The 20,929-nt window shown below is 51.0% G+C and overlaps 1 protein-coding gene across 16 annotated transcripts in view; it reads right to left on the bottom strand.

Annotated features, from left to right (window-relative positions):
• LOC149347824 (uncharacterized) overlaps window positions 1-20,929 on the bottom strand; it is a 99,131-nt gene that overhangs the window by 70,662 nt on the left and 7,540 nt on the right. For 4 of the 16 annotated variants that reach the window (XM_089587522.1, XM_089587518.1, XM_089587513.1 and 1 more), the window contains exons 1-4: window positions 6,955-7,237; window positions 6,540-6,634; window positions 3,231-3,329; window positions 1,852-1,957 (exon numbers count right to left, since the gene is read on the bottom strand). In XM_089587522.1, coding sequence (XP_089443648.1) covers window positions 1,852-1,957; window positions 3,231-3,329; window positions 6,540-6,634; window positions 6,955-7,127 — 473 coding nt within the window. In that variant the 5' untranslated portion in view covers window positions 7,128-7,237. Of the gene's footprint in view, window positions 1-1,851; window positions 4,195-5,182; window positions 5,379-6,539; window positions 6,635-6,954; window positions 7,238-8,387; window positions 8,482-8,544; window positions 12,458-14,741; window positions 14,913-18,426; window positions 18,797-20,929 lie in introns of those variants that run through there. The other 12 variants (XM_089587515.1, XM_089587524.1, XM_089587525.1 and 9 more) reach the window with 12 other exon arrangements.

The following is a 20,929-nucleotide window of genomic DNA, read 5'->3' as shown; positions in this document are numbered from 1 at the left end:
AAGTTGGGAGCCCTGTGCAGGAGAGTGAACCAGGAAAGTGGAAAGAAAGCCTATCAGAAGAAACAACGAAATAGATCTGTCAACTGTTGCTGTGGTGTAGTCTACAATGTCTCACTGTCATGCGGCCGTTTTTACATCGGAGAGTACGGACGGTGCGTAAATTAACGACTACGCGAACATCCGACAGATATTGCAAACCAGTCACGCCGAAATAACATTTTCATTCATACCGCAGGTTGCGAAGACTGATGTATTTCTGAACCACACCACTATCATCGCGAAGTATAGAAAAACCTTGCACCTGATATCGGAGGCTTTTCACACTCACGAATTTGTTAACTCATGTGTAAGCCAGCCATCGGTGGTTGTATTCGCACACGAGCTCGCCTTACTTAATCTGGGATGCGTTGATAGCTCCCGTATGTATGTCACATCTTGTTTGTCCCGCATTTGCTTCCCGTCTGAGCTTTGGCTTGACCTGCTGCTTTATATTGCCCCCCCCCCTGCCTTTTTTCACAATAAACCATTTGGTTGTTAGTTCAGCGCATGTGCTTGTCTCTTCTTCTTCCGTCCCGTCTGTTTCGTCGTACCATTCAATTAAAATAGAGAATAAATTAAGTAAAATTGAAACAAATGAGATTCATGATTTCCACTTGTTTGTTAAGGGGCGCCGAGAAAGGATCAGTTAAAGAGAAACTTAAGCGTCTTTAATTTTATTCGACTGTTTACACCGGTCCTGATTTTGACTCAGCTGATTAGTTACCGCGAGACTACATATTATGTGTGCACCTTCGAATGAACTTCACTGGTTATTAAGAGCCTGTGTCTGTCATCCCCGTTGACCTGTGTTCGCGGTGTTCCTTTCTGCCGTGCTAAACAAACTAGCCGTTCGCAGTACCTGGTTACCCTTGCTTTACTCATTTGCGCATTTGCGTCTTGAGCGCACACACCCGGAAAACCTTGACCAAAGCATTTTTAAACAGGAAAGAGGTGATAAACATAATGTTTCCTTATTTCGAAAGCTATCGCTGTAAAAATATGTCTGCAGACCTCCCCTCAGCTGGCTTGCATTTCCGCTAATAATGTTTTTATTATCATCAAAAATTCGCCCCACTGGATTTTTTGGCGGCCTTAAATACTCCCTTGGCTTAAATACTCGATGCATTGCAAAAACCACATCGGAAGTATGAACCATCATCAATATTCCGACAACAGCAGCTCACAATATTCCAATATTCAAATTTGTTTTCTATGAAAGCTGCAGATGTGGTCAAGGCGTTCCGCTACTGAGTGCAATGCCGCTAACTCAAAAAGAAATTTTTGTCATACTTGTCACACTCAGAGTTTGACTATTTTCAATAGACATTACGCATAAGCGAAGGGTCGGAAGTCAATGAGGAATCCAGTAGTGCTGTGCTCGAAAGATCACCCCCAGCGGGATTTTTTTACCTCCTTTTATCATGTTGAAAGATTGTATTGCTGTTGTCTCATTTTGTGCGCAGAGGTTTATACTTGTGATTTATAGGCACCTTGGCTGCAGGGCATGTAAATCAATCAGTATTTTTATTTCAGCCACGAATAAGGAAGTGGAGAAAAAGCAATAGAACACAACCACAGAATCTTCTCTTGTAATTCTCACTCCCTTTTCCAGATTACAATACACATTTATGACTTCAGTGTGTTGGTTACTATAAAAGAGTACACGGAAATCCCACTGCGCGGGCGTTTTTGCATCTCAAAGTCCCATTCCCGTTGGAACGGTCGAACGCGCGACCTAGTGCTCATGGACTGAGCACTGCTATCACCGACATGCCACGCCAGCAGTCCCTTCGCTCGACAATGACAACTTACCGCGTAGTGAAAAGAAGGCTGCGGCGTTGGACTGGCTCCGCGATTCTCCACTCGCGACGCGACGAAGGAATTTCATGCGACCCGGTGTGCTTGGACGCCTGCCGGCCTGCGCATGGAGAATGTTATGTCAGCCTACACCTAGATTCAGTTCGAAATTAAGGCTTCAAAGAGCCATCAGGTGGCATTTTGTGGCCAAAGTTATCAAATGCCATCACAAGAAAATGCCCAGTTGTATCGTGATCAATCAAGCTCTCTACACTTCCACATAATCTCCGATCAAGTGCGGATCAGCTGTTGGCTCATGATTTGTATTTAGGAGGAATTTGTAGATGTAGCTTCGCGTCTACATTTTTTGGTTGGTTGGTTTATGGGTTTTAACGTCACAAAGCAACACAGGCTATGAGGGACGCCGTAGTGATGGGCTCGGAAAATTTCGAGCACGTGGGGTACATTAGCGTGCCATGACATCGTACAGTACATGAGACTGCACAGTACATGGGCACCTTAGAACTCAGTTCTAGTGCAGGGAGAAATGAGGAAAGAGAGCCTAATCTGGCATCACTGAGTGAGAATACCAACGCATCACATGTAATAGGTAATAACTTGTGCCGTATACGCCGTATATAATCGTGCAAATAAGGTAATAACAGACGCTGGTACTCAGCACAAGATGCTAAAGGTGCTCTGAAATCTTCCTGCGCAGCCGTTTTTAAATTTCACTTTCAGAGAGATGCTGCGATGGAAATAGCGAGCTAACAGTCAAGAGCCGAACTCCTGTACTAACTACTACAGCTTAGTACCGATTCCTGATGGGACGCCCCCATGGCTCAATGGTTCTCGCGTTCGGCTTGTGAGCCCAAGGTCAAGAGAGACAGGCACAATTTCATATTGCATAATTATTTAGAGTTTTGCAGACCCCTAGATCCTTAGAAAATCCCCTACTCTTATCTCATACATCAGTGTACCGAGCTGCGAGAGTGCATCAGAAGGGCAGGAGGTTACCCAAGTGTCAACGGCACACCTGATTGGACATCGTTCAGAAAACTTTATTCCCCAGCAGGGGATCTAGGGAATACTAAATGTATTTAACGGGCTGATGCTCTGTTACTCTGCTGCTGATTCACTCCTATAAAAATGTAAAATATACATACTGAACAGTTTTGTTCGTAACGAAGTCCGACACCATCATTCCGAGCCGGAAACCGCGGGCCTGAACAATACAGGCAGCCCAAGGGCACCTCAACTAAGTCGCCTGCGTTCAGTGTACTTCTGGGCGCCCCAGTGTGGAGTCCCCGAATGGCACAAATAATTTTCTCATTTGTTTACTTCGTGGTTTCAGGATACGTGGGGAGGTATCAGAGAGGCTGATTTGTGCCAACCTTCCTGGGCTGCCCAGAGGCTCCGGAGCTGCGGCCAGGATGGTCCGACTTCCTGGCCGCCTCCGACGTGGTGCCACATCCAATGCCCCGATAGCTCCGCTGCAAAGGCGAAGTGCACATCGAGGTAATTAGCAGCTGGGATTGATGACAAAAACAGATTTACTAACTTTATCCACAGTTGCTAGAAAAAAAAAAGCAACGACAATTACAGATGTCACCTCTATGGAGGCGCCGACAAACTACGGCTTAGATCTGCTTAGCCGCGAAGCGGACAGTAAAACCGGTCTTAGGAATGCACCTGTGCTCTCGGCAAGCTGCACCATTTCATTTCCGAAGGAGCGCCAGGAGCTTGCAAGTGCAAGAAAACTGAGAGTTGGAGTGTGAAGCATCATGCTTACAAACCTTGCGCTTTTAGCAGCAAATGTACGCCAGCAACAATGCCAATCCGTCGGTAAAATCGCATATCAAGTGCACGAGGATATTGAAACTTACTGGGAGCATCAGTGCGAGCGTGATAAGCAATGGCGTCATGTTCAAGCATCAACAACAACAATATCTGTCCTGCTGATCACCCCCAAAGCATTGCAGTTAACAAGAATGCAGTATGGGCTCATTGGCATCATTTCAAGACATGACAAAAACTGAGCAGAGTCCGTCTTTTCCACAATGCCGCTTTGCGCATGCTCTCCTCCTCTCCTCCAGCTCCACTGGCTGAATAGAAAACCACCGGTTCCTACTGCGCATGCGCATTTCTAGCTAGTGACAGGCTCATGCGACAGAGGGCGGTAGCTGCCAAGCACGCACACATCTGCCATTTCGCACGCGCAGCTGGCTTCTTGTAGAACCAGACCGCACCTGCGTCTCTCAAGTCTGTTACTATCAACAAGTAGGTGATGAATTTTCGCCACTCAGCCACTTATTAGAAACTGAGGCGAAAGATACCACTTGTCCTAACCTAACCCAAAACAACCTAACCTAGCCCAGCCCAACCCAACAAACCCAACCCAACCCAACCCAACCCACCCCAACCCGCCCGACCCGACCCGACCTGACCCGACCACACCTGACCTGACCTGACCTGACCTAACCTAACCTAAACAGCTGTGAACACAGTCATTAGAAACTGAAGCGAAAGATGCCACTTGTCCATTTGGGAGGTAAATAGAATGCAGCGAGATGCAGCGTCCAAGTAAAGGTACGTGGTACAAAAGCATATTTAAACTCTTACTGATGATTACTGCCGACTTTTGATTCGAAACAATTTACGGGAGAGCGATATGCAATTTCCAGCCTGTAGTCGAACAGCAACATAACCAAATCTCTTGGAAGAAAAGGAAGCACATTGCAGCATACGAGCGAACGGATTCCAAATTTGGCCCACCCTTGAGCCTTAAGTGGGCTGAAAATACGCCGAAAGCACATAATCCCTCGAGAAATTCTCAAGTAAAATTTTTTCGGCGCTGTAGAGTGATATCACTCCACTCGCCCCTTTGGTGCTCGCAATGTCTGCTTTCACAAACCACTGCTCATCATCATCATCATCAGCATCAATATGCTCACTGCAGGAAAAAGGCGCCTCCCATATCTCTCCAATTAACCCTGTCCTGTGCCAGCTGCGGCCATGCCGTCCCCAGAAACTTAATCTCATCTGCCCACCTTAACTTTGAGCCACCCCCTAGTAAAAACACAAATGAGTTCACAGTTGGTAGTGAGGAGCTGCAATTGTCAAGGGATTAAGTCTACTTAGGGCAGGTAGTGGCCGCAGATCTGAATCACAAGGGTGAAATAACTACGAAACTGGTTACGAGGGACAACAGTAAACTGCGACGCCGCGAAACCCAGAAACGGGAGCCAAGGAGCTGCGGTCTGAAACAGTGATGGGGAAAAGTGGGCCCACTGAACCTTCGAAGGGCGTGGGTAGGTCACGTGCGCAACAAAGGTGGCAGTCCTACTTGCAATGAACGGCTTCCTCTTCCCCGCCCGACCCACGCTTGCAGGACGACGCAGCTGGGCTCGTCGGAGTCGTGGCTGACACCCACGCGACGAATGCATCCCCGGCGCTCAGCGGGGTTTCTTCAATTTTATGAGTCGCCCGGGGCTTCTGCGGCGAGGAATGTGTGAGCCTGACGGGAGACAGTAGCGGGCACCCTGCAGTTTGACACAGAACAGGTGCGACACTTTCCCTCTCTTGCCACGGTCAACGTCCTGCATTTTGACACCTTGCTACCACCCTGACACAATGAGCCATCCAGTAAGATGTGTTTTGTTATATTCGCACGCAAGAATACATTGAGCATTGAGACGCGACGGAACCAGAATGACCGTCTCTAGGGCGTAGCGGTGCGAAAGCTATGCTCGCCGAAAAAACCCAACCACAATTACAAAACTATAGGCTGTACTCGAACTGTTGATTGCATGTGCCAAGGCGTTGATACGATATTGAACTAATAAAAAGGAGATGCAAGAAAATGAACGATACACAGCCCTGCCGAATACCGTTAATGTGTGCATGTTCGAGACCTTTATGCCCTTGCTTCGTAAAAGGAATTATTCATGGTCAGTGGGGCAAAATACAACTTTTGTCAAAAGTTTGCTTCCGAGCTACACCGTGTGGCTCGTATTGCATCCCCAGCGTTGGACCACGCCTGAAGGTAAGAAGATTTCCGATTCTCTCCACTCCGATGGGTACGAATCCCACGAATGCTACAGGAGCCCCACTACACAGCTTAGAAGGCAAACACGTCAGCTATGAACTTGTGACAAAGCCTGTACTTTCCTGTTTCCATTGTTTATTGGGTCTAATTAATAAGTCTTCCGAATTTTGCCATATTTGCTCTCATGTTTAGACAGAAAAAAGGCAGTGATTCCAAACCTCGTGATAGGCATCTCGCACTCTATGCTTTTATTATGTGATGGCATAGAAATCCAGTTGGAGGGAAAACCAGGTGCGCACAGTCGTCACACCCTGCCAGCAAAAGTCTATTTGCATGATATATGTTGTGCGAGATTCAAGGCCATCAGACTAGAGGTCGACAATTACAGACTCCGTATTAATTTCACCCCACATGGTCTTTATAATGTACTAACATATAGCGGAGCCCATGGGCGCTTTTGCATTTCTGCCCCCTCGAAATGGAGCCGCTGAGCCCGGTATTCGATCGCACTTCTTTGGCCTGGATCGAAAGTGTACGAATGACCATACGTATATGGCCACCAACGTGTCACTGCGCCAAGCTGGTATGCTAGATTAGGGGCAAGTTTCACTGACCTAGCCTGGTTTCTTATTTGAGGATATAGCTGCGAGCTTACCCTTCCATTTCAGCCAGGAGGCAGAGCTGGACACCACTCGGCCGGTAGCCTGAGGGTCCTCAGAGAAGTACCACAACACAAGGAGAGGTCGTGCTCTGCAAGGAGGGGAAGGAGATTTTGCACATATATAAGATTACTCATCACTGTCCGTGTCTAATTAAAATTACTTTTCCCACTTTTTCCTTGAGAAAACCTTGTCTCTGCACTCCACAGTGTACACTGGAAGCAACCAACTAGCGGGAATTCCGTACAAATATGCACACACACAAAAACAAACACACACACGACCACTTTTCGCCACAGGCGTTCAATAGTGATTTGCTTGCTAGCAGAATTGTACGCATGGTCAGGTACCGGTGATTTCGATGGAATGCGAAGGTCAATTAACGTGCGCTCTTCCAGCAGTCTCCCTCACCTGCGGCGGCGCTTCCCCATCTCCTCCCCATCCAAGCGGTCGGGACGAGGAGCATGCTGGCGCCGAGGACGTCGCAGACACCCACACGACGAATGACTCATCAGGTGGCTGAGGCTCCTTTGGTTCTTTGGACTGAGAAAACGCATACACCGGAGAGCTTTAGCACAACGCATACTGCCACCACTCACACCTATCGGCGGCCGTGCCACGCATGCGCACCTGGTCCCCAAGAGGCTCCAGGTTCATCCTCGTGTGGAGTGCACGTGCCGGTCGACCCCATTGTGCAAGAGCGGCGACGAAGGAAATCAAGCCGTTCTGTCAGCGATCGCACCGGTGGGGCCATCTCGTTTGTTGACCGTGCAGATCGCTTAAAGACTCCAACGAAGACTTGAAATGTAGTGGGGTTTTGGCCAAACTACGTTTATTATGATCATCGATAAAGCAGTTGAAAAAGCGCTTTCAAACCTTTTGCAAAACAACCGTACTCCCCTCCATTGCAAATCTACTCTGCCGAAAAACGAGATGGCGTCACCGGTGCGATCGCTGACAGAGAGGTTTAATTTCCTTCGTTGTCGCCGCAGACGGTGTGAATATATGACTTCTGATCGAATCAAGTAAGTAACCCAGACAAACGTGGTATAAAAGAATTTTGCCGCCCAAATGCCATTTCTGTGCGAAATTTTCGCTCGAACAATGTGCCCGTTTATAGTCCGTTACAACGTAAGTGTGCAGTGAAGCTCCGCCCACATTCAGCCTTCATGCACATAATTCCTGCATGAAGAAAAAGTGGTCGGTTGCATAAATGTTTCTTGTTACATAAGCAAGAAGCTTATCGCAAGAAAAAAATGATGAGCTCTAGACTTTTGATATGTGGATTCTTTCATATGGCCTGTACCTAGCCATTCTGATTCCGATTCTATATCTGTGACAATATAGTCAAACATTAAAAAAAAATGATTTCGTTAACCGTTCCGATTGGCCAGCGTAGTAACACGGGACGCCGAGAACCACGGCCCAGTGTTAGGTACTGCTGTTTTTATATATTTTATCCTACTATAGATGGGATGTCTAGGGTGCGCATTTATTTGCGCAACATGTTGTATATGGCCCCCGACGTGCCACTGCCCGAGCTGCTATGCTAGATTAGGTTTGGTTTATTAGGGTTTAATGTCCCTAAGGGACTCAGGCTATGAGGGAGACCGTACTGAAGGGCTCCGGAAATTTCGACCACCTGGGCACTGACACCGCACAGTACACGGGCCTCTAGAATTTCGCCTCCAAAGAAATTCGACCGCCGCGGCCGGGATTGAAGCCGTGTCTTTCGGGTCAGAAGCCGAGTGTCATATCCACTGAGCCACCGCGGCGGCTAGATTAGCGGCAAGTTGCACTGAACTAGCCTGGATACTTATTTGAGGATATAGCTGCGAGCTCACCCTTGCATTTCAGCCAGGAGGCACCACTGGACACCACTCGTCGGTAGCCTGAGGGTCCTCAGAGAAGTACCACAATGCAAGGATAGCACGTGCTCTGCAAGGAGGGTAAGATGATTTTGCATTTATTAAGCCGCGTAAGACGCTTAGGGAAGCTTACCGATGACTGCATTGGATTAATTAATGTCACTTTTCGCTTGAGCGAAGCTTGTCTCTGCGCTCCTCAATGTACGCTGGAAGTAACCAACTAGCAGTAATTCCGTGCAAATATGCGCACACACAAAAAAAGCACAAACCACGCACTGACTCATGTCTCACTCACCAACAAGCCAGTTGCTGAACTACGGCACATCTCTCTTCTTTCTCTCCCACATTCCTCCCTTCCCTTACGGTGCAGTTCGGGTGTCCACCGAGATGGTTGGTTGGTAAGTTTATTCATAGCCCTGCAGAGCTTTCGCCGACGGGGCCTTAGGTCTCCCACGTGGGGACGTCGAGGCGCTGCCTCGCCGTCGCCTCGCAGGCCTGCTGCACGGCCCAGAGTTGGGCCCCGAGGCTGGGGCTGCGCAAGGCAGCGGCCAACCGCGGCGGGAGGGTTCCGGAATTAGCACCGTGAAGGTTTTTGTTACAGTCCCAGAGCATGTGAGTTAAAAGTGGCTACATTGGCGTGGCAGACCTTGCATGTATTTGTCGGGTATGTACCGGAGTAAAGCCTGTGGTATAGTTCCGGGTTGGGGTACGTGAGCGTCTGCAGTTGTCTGAGGGCCACCGCGTGCGCCCTGTCCAGCTTGTCGCTGGGCGGAGGGAAGGTTCGGCGGGCCAGGCAGAGGGCCTTGGTGATTTCGTTGTAGCTGGTCAAGCAGTCTTTGGTGCTATTCCACGGACGACGGTCGCCGGCGCGGTTCGCGAGCTCGCGCGCCTTGGCGTGTGCCGTCGAGCTGCGGTTGCGATACGTCCTCGACACTTCTCCCATGTGCGCCGGGAACCATTGAATTCTGGTTTGGAATTCTACCTCCTGCTGGACTTGTCGGTTCCTCAAGACTCGGGCCGCTCTCTGTGAGATCCATCCATTGGCGAAGTTTCTAACCGTCTGACGCGAGTCGCAGAGAACCACGGTGCACGTCGGATCCGTGAGGGCGAGTGCCACCGCCGCTTCCTCCGCCTCTTCTGCGCGGTCGCACGCTACACTTGACGTTATGCGCGTTTTGCCACACGAATCGACGACCGCAACCGCGAATCGCGAGCGTTCTGCGTATTCCGCGGCGTCAACGAACCTTGTCCCCGTATCGTCTCCGTGGCTGTGGAGTAGAGCTCTGGCCCTGGCCACTCTTCCCCGGTTTTCTTCCGGGTGGACGTTTCGTGGAATCGGGTCGACTCTTAGCGTTTGTCTGATCGCGTTTGGAATGGCGACTTTCTGGCCTTGTTGTGCGTGGTAACGGATGCCGAGACTTTCCATGATCTGGCGGCCTGCTATCGTTCCCGTTAATCTTTCCAGTTGTGAAGTGGGCTGCGCCTCGGCGATTTCGCTAAGCGTGTTGTGAAGTCCGAGCTGGAGCAAGCGATGCGTGCTGGTGAACTCGGGTAGATGCAGTGCTATCTTGTACACCCTGCGAATGAGGACATTGATCTTGGCTTCTTCTCCCTTGTACCAGTTGTGGAATGCCGCAACGTACGCAATATGGCTAATGACGAAAGAGTGTATAAGTCGTGTGAGACTCTCCGCCCTCATTTCCGTTTCTTCTGCTAGTGGCCCTTTTGAGGATTCGCATGGCGTTAGCTGTCTTGTGCTTTAATTTAGTGATCGTTTCGCCGTTGACGCCGTTGGCCTCGATTATCATGCCGAGGACCCTAATTGTGTGTACTATCGGGATGGTTGCTCCGTTTCTCGTACGTAGTCTGATCTCTTCGTACTGGCGCTTTGTCGTTGCCGCATTCCGACCACTCCCGGGTGGTCTGCCCCTCTGCGTGGGGCGGTAGTGTAGGAGTTCCGGCTTTTTCGGCGAACATTGTAAACCCGTACCCTCTAGGTATTCCTTTATTGTCTCGATTGCTAGTTGCAGTGCCGTTTCGATGTAACCGTCGCTGCCTTTGTGCACCCAAAGGGTTATATCGTCGGCGTATATTGTGTGCCGGACGTCTTTCAGTTCTTGTAGCTTTTCTTCTAGGCCGATCATGACCAGGTTGAAGAGCGTGGGCGAGATGACGGAGCCCTGCGGGGTGTCGGTGCTCCCCAGCGTTTGCTCTTCTAGCTGGAGGTCCCCTGCCACTAAAACAGCTCGCCTGTCTGTCAAGAAATCTTTAACGTAGTTGTACGTGCGTACACCTAGGTTATGCCGCGATATCTGGTGTAAGATCGCCGAGTGCGCGATTCTATCGAACGCGCTTTCAAGGTCGAGGCCAAGAATTGCTTTGGTGCCTCTCCTCTTGCCATCAAGAACGTGGTGCTTGTTATATCATTGCGTCCTGCGTGGACAATTAGGGGTGGAATCCTATGATGGATGGTGGGTATGCCCCTTTGTGCTCTAAGTGGGGTTGCCAGCGGTTAAGCAATGCGTGCTCCATGGTCTTGCCGACGCAGGACGTCAGCGATATGGGGCGAAGGTTTTCGAGGCTCGGTGATTTTCCGGGTTTCGGGATTAGTATCATTTTCGCAGTTTTCCATTGTTGCGGGAGGGTGCCGCGCTGCCAGCAGTCATTGATAAATGCCGTTAACTGTTCCACGGATTTTTCATCAAGATTCTTCAGGGCGCGATTCGACACCCCGTCAGGGCCTGGCGCTGATCTGCTGTGTAGGTTGTGCAGCGCCGTCCTGATCTCTTCTGCACTAAAGTCCTTATCTAATTCTACATTCGGATCCCCATCATAAGGGCCGTGTTGTGCAGTGGACGTGTGCGGCAAGTACTTGGCTAGTAACTGGACGGTCACTGCATCTTCACCGTACTTCTCGAGCTCCCTGTGTAATAGACGTGCGAGACAGTCACTCTGGTGGGATTTGGTCTTCGTTTCGTCCAACAGATACCTGAGCAGGTTCCACGATTTCCCGTTGTGCAGTTGTCCATCGACTGCATTGCATAACTCGTCCCATTGCTGGCGGTTGAGCGTTCGGCAGTGCTCCTCAATGTTGCGGTTGATCTCCGCTATTTTCTTTCTAAGTCTCCGATTGAGTCTCTGGCCCTCCCACCTGGCCAGGATCGAATTCTTCGCCTCGATGAGATGCGCCAGGCGGCTGTCCATCTTGTCAGTTTCAACCTCAGTTTCGACGGTCTTGGTTGAAGCTTTGGCGTCTGCAACCAGCGAGCGGGTCCAGGCTTCGATGTCCGTGATTGTATCGCCTGCAGATTCTGTTTGGTCTCGTTTCTTTGTGAAGTCTTCCCAGTCGGTCCATTGGAACTTTCGCTTACTTCCCTGCGCCTTGTCTGGCGTCTGGACGTATATTCTGACGATCACGTGGTCGCTCCCAAGGTCGGTCGACGTGTTTTTGCACGCGGTGGCTGTCGTCCCGGTATTTCGGGCGAACGTAAGGTCCGGGGTCGTGTCTCTGGTAGTAGAGTTACCGATTCTAGTCGGGTGCGCCGGGTCCGTAAGTAACATGAAGTCGAGTTCATGCGCATTTTGTCCGAGTTGTCTTCCCTTGGTCGTGCTCTATCCGTAACCCCATGCTGTGTCTGCCGCGTTGAAATCGCTCCCTGCAATCAACGTCCGCGACCCGGCAATCTTCAGCGTCGTCTGAAAAAGCGCACGAAAGCGTTGGCGGTGTTTTGACGGGCTGCTCTAAACGTTCAATATGAATATACTTTGTTTCCTCTGCTTGGTGGGTATCAGTTCAATGAAAGCGTGTTCCATCTGGTCGCCACTTAGTTCGTGTCCAACGAATGTGAGACGCTTCCTAACGAGCGTGCATACACCCCTCCCCTTGATTTTGGTGTCATGTGTTTTGTGGCCAGTCAAAGTAGCCGCATTGGTGAGTGTTTCTTGGAGTAATATTACGTCCGGTTTACGTGTTGCGTGCCGGATGTGTTGCTGTAGAACCGCCTTTTTACCGGCGAAGCCACGGCAGTTTAACTGCCATATTACTATCCCTTGGTTATAATTGGCCATGTTGACGCTGAAGCAAGTTGTCCGCCTGCCCTTGATGGTGGCTCGGTCCCGCATCACAGCTAGCCGGTACGTGTCCGTGTTGCGTGAATACGGAGTGATTCATTATTATCTGCATGTTTCCTTCGAGGTTACTGGTCCTGTTTGCTAGCCCGAGGACTGTTGCGTGAAGGGTCTCAATGGTACTTTGCATGGTGCACAGCATTGTCATGATGTCTGTAATTTCGGCTGGAACCTGGGTCTTGAAACCACCCTCGTGCTGTTGTAGTGCGCGTTTCTTCGGGGCGGGCGCGTTCGCGTCCGGAACGCTCGTTGGCACCTGCTGTTGTGCGATTTGTTTGTTTTGTTCCACCACGGCGTGGTCGCGCCTGAGTTCTTGCATCTCCAGCATGAGCTTTTGCACTAGTTCGCGCATTACCGCGTTCTCTTTTCGTATTTCTGCGTTCTCTTTCCTGAGCGCCTCTAAAATGCCATTACCGGCTTTGTGATTTTGCTGATTTTGCCCTGGGACTACAGGCGCTGTTACGACCCCCTCCCGCGCGGTGCCCCGGACAGCATCCGCCCAGCTCACCTTGTCTCCAGGAGTTGGTGTCCTTGATCTCGATGTTTTCTGATCGCGGCTGTCCCTTTGCCGGCTGCGGGAGCGGGATCCGTCACGCGAACTCGACGTTGATCTCAGTCTGGGCGGCTGGATGGGCGGGAAGTCTTGCTGTGTCAGTTGGGCATTTGCGTTTTGGCACTCCCATCGGTCGCCTGCGAATCACGTACGGAGTCTTGTACATTGCCTTGCAGGCCTTGTCGGCCGTCATGTGAGCGCCGCCGCACAGGTCACAATTGGGCGAGCGCTGGTGTCCCTTGTCGGGGTCGCGGTCTCCGCATCCCTGCATATGCGGTTGGCGGGATTTGGGCAAACGTCCATGCGGTGGCCGAGGCGTCCGCACCTTAACAAATGTCAATTTGCTTGCGATACAACGTGCAACGGACGAGTGTTGCGGCGTACCTGACGACGTTGGGCACCTTGAGTCCGTCAAAGGCAATAACGACCGTGGTCGTAGTGCCTATGCGTTTGGCCGCCATTGCAGGTGGGTTTCTCGGGTTTACGATGTTCTCGTCCAGTGCCTGGGGTCCGTGCGCAATGGCGATGCCACGAAACACTCCCTTGGTTGTATTATCGGGTGCCGTTTCATACGCGTTGACTGCATGTGATTTTCCTTGGATGTCAATTTACCGTATTTTGACATAGCGGTCCGCTTTCGTTCGTTTCGCTGTGCTGACGACGACGATGTTCTGGTGTGAGTTGGGACAGACCGTGCCTTCTGCACCTTCGTCTCCCGTTATGCCAGCGGCTGCGAAGATTGCGGCGGTGACCGTCGGGGCGCCGGCCTTAACGATGTCGAGACCGCCTTGTGGTCGAACCACGATTTTGATTTCCTTTTTCGGTAGTCTGGTCATGCGTCCCGCTTTAATAACCTTTCCCTTGATATTCTTGGGTTTCGTACCGTGCTGGCTGGTGCCATGCGCGTTCGTTGTTGCCTCGATGTCGTGCGTCGAATTCGTACCGCGGTCTCGGGTTTTCGAACGCCGCTCTCCGGCGGTCTTCCATCCGGCTTCTTCGGTAATTTCTTCGGCGGAAATGTCTTCCCCCATCACTTGCACGTTCATTCTTGAGACGTTCGTCGGCTTGTGCCGCTTCGTTAAAAACAGTCCGTACACTTGGCGCCGCGTTCGTCGGCGGCGCGCAGCTGTTGCGCCGGCTAGGCCTAGCGTCTGGCGAACGCGCCTACGCCCAGCGTGGCTACGGCGTGGTCGGAATGCAGATAATTCAATATCTCTGATAAGAACGGTGGCCCACCTCAAAACTGGGTATCCGTCGATGCCTCTCGACTTAACGGATCCGTTGGTGAAATATTGGCGGTAAAATGCTGTTGAAATCACTGCGAAAACATCTGTAGAAGACAGAGCCGATGTGAACGCGTCCGCTCACCTCGGCGATCGCAGCGCCCCCCTCCACCGAGATGTGTGAGAAAATTACTGTAGAGGCGTTGCGTTCAAAGGTGTTTCCAGAGGGCAAGGCGTCGCGCCGACTGGGCGATGTCGTTCCGTGGACACCCTGACAGCACGGAAACGCGCTGTCGCGTTCCAATACTAAAGGAAGCTTAAAAGCGTCCAATTCTTTCTGCAGCATACCCACACAGTGCAGCGCCAGTGCATCAATTTCAGCGGAACGCTGGTCGCGGTCTGCTTACTCACAAGGTACTTACATACCTGTTCCGTGCCCGCACCTTGTGTCCTGACCAGCTGGTGCGTCGACGCAGCTGACACCCACGCGGCGAAAGCGCTGCAGACGCTCACTGCGGTTCTTCAGCCTCGATTTCGGTCCGAATCCTTCAGCGACGCTGGGATCGCACGAGCCTGACGAGAGACGGGATCAGCCGCCTGCAGGTTAACATGAAATTGCGGTCAGCAATGGTCATGAGACAGATGCAAGCGTACCCCTTCACTGGCAATGTCAAGTCCCTGCGTTCGTCTTCTTGGAGCAATGCCGGAGGGGTTGATTTGGACACTGCCATTGTGTAAACTTCGGCCACTATTAATGCGAAAGCATTACTATACGCCTCATCGGCAACGAAACCCGGGGTCGGCGTAGACCTGCATCAGTGGTCCGAAAACTCCTAGATGTCACCTTGTTATCAAAGAAGAGCGATCTTCTGTAGGTGCGGGGCAATGAACCCAGGACTCTCAGACTGGTAGGTGAGCTCGCAACTGATAGGCAACAAAATCGTGTTGCGTTTTAGCGAACAAAACAACCTATTCTGTGTGTTGTCTTACGACTGCGTGCTGTCAAATTCAAAGCAAGTCTGACACGCCTTCCAAATTTTATAATTTACAGTGCCGGTCGCCATGGTCTCCTGAAGCATAAGCGGCGATACGTGCTTACACCAAGAGGTTAGAGCCCCGAATAATGGTAATCCCTGATGGCTTGTCGTGCCTGCTATGGTCATTCTGTACGGCGGCTGCAGCGCTCCTACCAGCAAGACGTATAAAGGTGGAAGGGTTTGGGAATAGAAGAACCAAGCGCCCCATCTGACCGGCAACGGCGGTTGTACGCAGCCGCACATAGAGGCGAGGAGGCTGCTGAGAGCAGCGCTAAGGCCGATGAAGAAAATCGCGGCTAAGTGGGTATAATCCTTCCTGGATTGTGCCGCACGGGCCCTGCAAATACAGCGGCTCTTCTGCGAAGCGTTCTATGCTGCCGCCAATTCCGCTTCAACGGTTGTGTATCGGCACGCCATAACAGAACGTTTGCGAAGCGCCCCTGACTCTGGCACGAACACATTATTGAAGGTCTGTCATGTATTCTTCGCCGTGGATTGCAATACGAGCGCGAGGCAGCGCCATCCACACCTAAGCGTGTAACTCTAGACCAGCCAATTGAGCGGTCTTCTTCGGTTGGCTGGACGCAGAAAAGCGGAGGGACAACTGCCTGGCGTCTGCTGACCCCCTATATAGGGCTTCATATTCTTGGCTCAAACTCCTCTTGCCAGTACACCCGTAATGTAGCGAAAAGTCAGCCTTACAAAATTTGTCATTTCATTTCTCATTAAATATATACTGAAGCGTTGGATAGCAGAAAGAGAGCTGTCTTTGTATTTGACCCGTGGTAGTGGGAGCTTCTATGCACCTAAACGCGACCCGAGACGGCGGCCCTCTCCGCTTTAAGGAGCGACAGAATGCGCCCAGATTATGTAGCGTTCAGTACGCAGACACTTCCAAATACTGGCCTCGTATTTGTGGGAAGCCGCCGCATCGCACTCGCATCTTCCACTCCCACTGCGGACAAGGTGTGAAGAAGCTCCATTATTTTTATGCTAATATCATGCGTGGTAACAATTGCCTCGATATGGAAGAAACCACTTTGCCACGCTTTTACGACAGTCAGACGCCGATTAATACTAGCGTCCGCACTCGTTGATGAAGCACCCAAACGAAGAAGCTATCAGGGAGGCGGGCCTCTCTCACAGCTCAGAATGTCGTCAAGTTTACGTCGCCACGCGCGTGTGTGTCGTTTGCTTCTGCACTGATTATCCGCAGCCCAGGCTGGAGAGCGCAGGTTCCCTATACGCGGTCTCCATTCGTGGAAAAAATGCACACATATTTTTGGGATGCTCCAAGAATAAGCAGACTGCCGTGGTAATGAGATAAAAAAATTGTAATGTCGGTTTTAATGTCTCGTAGCGACACAAAGTACGATTGAGTACTACCGCATCACACGGGCGTCCATTTCGCCTCCATGAAAATGCGGTTGCCACAAAAAAAAAAAGTTGCCTCCTCAATGCCACCCAAACGGCAGCGAAAAAAAGCACACACAGATACGCGGGTGTGTCTAAAACACGTGCTAGAGTGCTATTCAAGAAAGTGAGAAGAAGGGATTCCTGCAGAATAAAAAAATTCAGGGGGCACTTTGACTGAACTGCGTAGAGGCGAAAGCGTTTTCCGCACCACTTTGCCTATGTAACACTGGTGACGTCACCACTGGATGACGTCACACAATTGATGACGAAGTAATCACAAATTACTAGTTATTGACTAATTACTCATTAATCACTCGGTACTCATTGGCTGCTAATTAATGGCGCTTATGCTCCGCCTTTAGGAGTAGAACGCGACAGCGTGTTGTACCGCTGGGAGGGAGTCAACGGAACGCCACCATCCGTTCGGCGCGATGCCTTGCCCTTTGAACGCAACGCTTTTTGAGGAGAGGAAATAGCGCTATAATTCTCAGTCATCTCGGTGGACACCTTAACCGCACCGTACAGGAAGGGAGGAAGTGGCAGTGAAAGAAAGAGGGGCCATAATGAAGAAACTGAAAATTGTATTTGAGGAAAGGAAATTACGCAGTCACTGTTTCACATATCTAGGTGGACACCCGTCAAAACGCGGACACATCTGTCGACACGGGTGCCGACACGGACGCAGACAAGGCTGCCGACACGGATTGCTAACGACAGCATGAGGCATTAAAGAGTTTCGCCTTAAAAGAACAGCAAGTGGTTCGCGTAAATACGGGTTCTGGGTTGACCCCTAAACAAATCCCTGTGGAAAATCAACGAAGGAGCTATAATGAAGAGAAAGATATACGCGCCTGTTTATTAATATCGGGTTAATAAATGCAAAGTGCCCCTCCTGTGCATTTTTTAACGTTCGATCCCGGCCGCGGCGGCCGAATTTCGATGGAAGCGAAAATCAAGAGACCCGTGTAGTGTGCGATGTCAGTGCACGCTAAAGAACCCGAGGTGGTCAAAATTTCTGGAGCCCTTCACTACGGCGTCTCTCATAGCCTCAGTAAGGAGCACTGACAGCCCATAGCATGCGGCGTCTTCGGCATTGCGCCCGAATCGAAACGCGGCCGCCGTGGCAGGGACTGAACCTGCGTCGTCCTGCCCAGCAGTCCAACACGCAAACACAAAGCCACTGTGGTGGGTTTACCTCAGCCAGTGAGTCACCAGTGTGGCACAGAGTGGGGGTAAAAGGCCTTGTGCGAGGTAGACTTCCTGTGTCTCGAACCAGTCTTACAGGACGCTACGCTCGGGACGAACCAGTGTCGAAACTCAAGACCTTGGAAGAAGCAGGCAGTTTGGTTCGTATGTAGTTACACATCACCTAGAAATCGGGAAGCGGCTCCAGCACGCAAAGGCTAATTCATTGGGAAAGCCTCAAATGTATAAAGTCCATCGACAAAACCGACAGGGAACGCTTACAGTTTGCGATGGCAGAGCAGAGAACGCTTCGACTGCTGAACGTAGAACTCTACGGCCGCTGCGGAGATGCCCAGAATCCCCATTACCAGCCAAAACCTTGTCTGGTTAAAAAATTAAACCTGACTACCCTCGGTGTCCTCGGAGCGGAGACGCCATCGTTTCACTTTGTATTAGTGGACCACATCCCTCACCTTATGGTATGACGCGTCGATCGCCCGGACAGGCTCCGCTGCGAACACCAGCTGTCGGTTGCGATTGTTCCAGGAAAATTACTGAAGGACTCCAAACCGCCGACGATAACTTGAAGGAGTCCCCTACTGAGCCTTTTCATGAAGACCTTGTCTGGGGTATGGACACCGGGCACTCTGCATCTCTTGCAATGAACCCGGAGACACGTCGTGTTCGGTGCAAAGGCGTCGTGTTCGTCGTGTTCGGTGCACCAGAGCGACTCACGCACACGCACGCGCTCTTCCTTCTCTCAGCTCACTGGTCTCGTGCTCCGCCTGGCGTCAATATCTGCGTCATTTGTCACGTGACCTCTGATATTTTTTTTCTTTTCTTGAGGAAATGAAACGGCGCATAACTGTCGCATCTCGGTGGAAATCTGAACTGCGCCCTAGCGAAAGGGATAAACGGGGGAGTGAGAGTGAAAGAAAGACAGGGGTGCCGTAGTGACGGGGGGGGGGGGGGTGCTCTGGAATAATTTCGACCACCTGGGGTTCTTTAACGTGAACTGACATGGCACAGTACATAGGCCTTTAGAATTTCGCCTCCATCGAAATTCACCCGCCGCGGGCCGGGATCGAACCCGCGTCTTTCGGGTCAGCAGCCGAGCGCCGTAACGACTCAGCCACCGCAGTGGGTTAAAGTAAGTGGAGTTGAAAACGTTGTCAACGCCAGCACCAATGAACACAATGAACGCCGACGGCCCATGTCTTCAGCGCCGCGTTTCTGGCAAACCCTTGTCAATGCCTGCAGCCCTCATCTCACTCTCATCACCCCACGCACTAATATGCACGATTCATGCGTCCATTGACACAGGGAGCCATTATGCGCACTTCCTTACTTTAAAATGACCGGAGTGTATAACTTTGTCAACGACAACGCAAATGAACACAACGAACGCCGACGGCTTATTGCTTCAGCGCCACGGTTCTGGCACAACGTTGTCAATGCCAACGCAAGCAGCGCACACCTGTCCCTACCGCCGCTTAGCTTAAAGCACGGTTGAGGTGTCCGCTGTTCCGAGAGGGCAGTTATGCGCCTTCCCTCTGGTTCAGGAGTCCACCGAGATGTAGACTCGTCGCCCTCACGTCATGGTACATATATCCTGGCAGAGCAGAGCGAAGCCACAGCTAATTTGTTTTTAGGGAAAGAAACTGCGCGGTAACTAGCATCTCGGTGGACATCTGAACTGCGCCGTAACGAAAGGGCTAAACGAGGGAGGGAGAGAGAAAGGAAGAAAGGCGTGCCATAGTGAGGCGGGGTGCTCCGCAATAATTTCGACCACCTGGGGATCTTTACCGTGCATTTACACCGCACAGCACATAAACGCCTCTTGCATTTCGCCTTCAGCAAAACGCGGCCGCCGCGCCGGGATCGAACCCTGGAACTCCTGCTCAGTAGTCGAGCGCCCTCATCCGCCGCGGTGTCTCGTTGGTTATGGCACTGGGCTTCATTCCCGAAAGACGCGGGTTAGATCCCGGCCGCCGCGGTCGAATTTTCAAGGAGGGGAAATTCTAGAAGACCGTCTACTGCTCGAGGCATTTCCACGATAAAGAACCCCAGATGGTAGAAATTTCCAGAGCACTTCAATACGGCGTCCATCATAGCCTGAGGCACATTGCGGGGTAAAACCCTGCCATAAAGGATACGGGAAGGAGGCCATGGACACATGGTACATACGTACGACGTACTACAGCGAGTGACAGAGGGAAAAAAATTCAGGTGGAACTTTGACTGTCTAAAGTGCGTAGAGGCGAAAGGTTGGTTAGTGTTTTGCGGTTTAACGTCCCAAAGCAACTCAGGCTATGAGGGACGCCCTAGTGAAGGGCTCCGGAAATTTCGACCACCTGGGGTGGTTTAACGTGCACTGACATTCCACAGTACACGGGTCTCCAAAATTCGGCCGCGGCAGCCGGGATCGAAAGTTTTTTCGCACCATTTTGCCTCTGTGGCATTAGTGACGCCACCTCTGTGTGACATCCCAAAAAATGTAATCACTAAGTAATGACAATCACCATTTTATGGCTAATTGTTGATCAGTGACAACACACTAACTGCTAATTAATTAAGCTTCTTTAAAGAGTTTCTCTCTTTCGCCTTCAGGAGTGGAACGCGACAGAGTGTTGTAGCGCTGCCAGGGAGTCCATGGAATGGAACGCCACCACCCGTTCTGCGCGATGCCTTGCCGGTTGGAAGCACCTCTGAACACAACGCTTTTTGAGGAAAGGAATTGGTGCAGCAATTTTCTCTGTCATCTCGGTGGAGGGCGCTGCGATCGCCGAGGTGAGCGGACGCGTTCACATCGGCTCTGTCTTCTACAGATGTTTTCGCAGCGATTTCAACAGCATTTTACCGCCAATATTTCACCAACGGATCCGTGAAGTCGAGAGGCATCGACGGATACCCAGTTTTGAGGTGGGCCACCATTCTTCTCAGAGATATTGAATTATCTGCATTCCGACCACGCCG

This window comes from Amblyomma mixtum, chromosome 4 (genome assembly GCF_055824585.1).
Source record: "Amblyomma mixtum isolate Tamu chromosome 4, ASM5582458v1, whole genome shotgun sequence".
Taxonomy (NCBI): Eukaryota; Metazoa; Arthropoda; class Arachnida; order Ixodida; family Ixodidae; genus Amblyomma; species Amblyomma mixtum.
The sequence above is the reverse complement of the archived record's forward strand: the minus strand, read 5'-3'. Positions and strand labels throughout refer to the sequence as shown.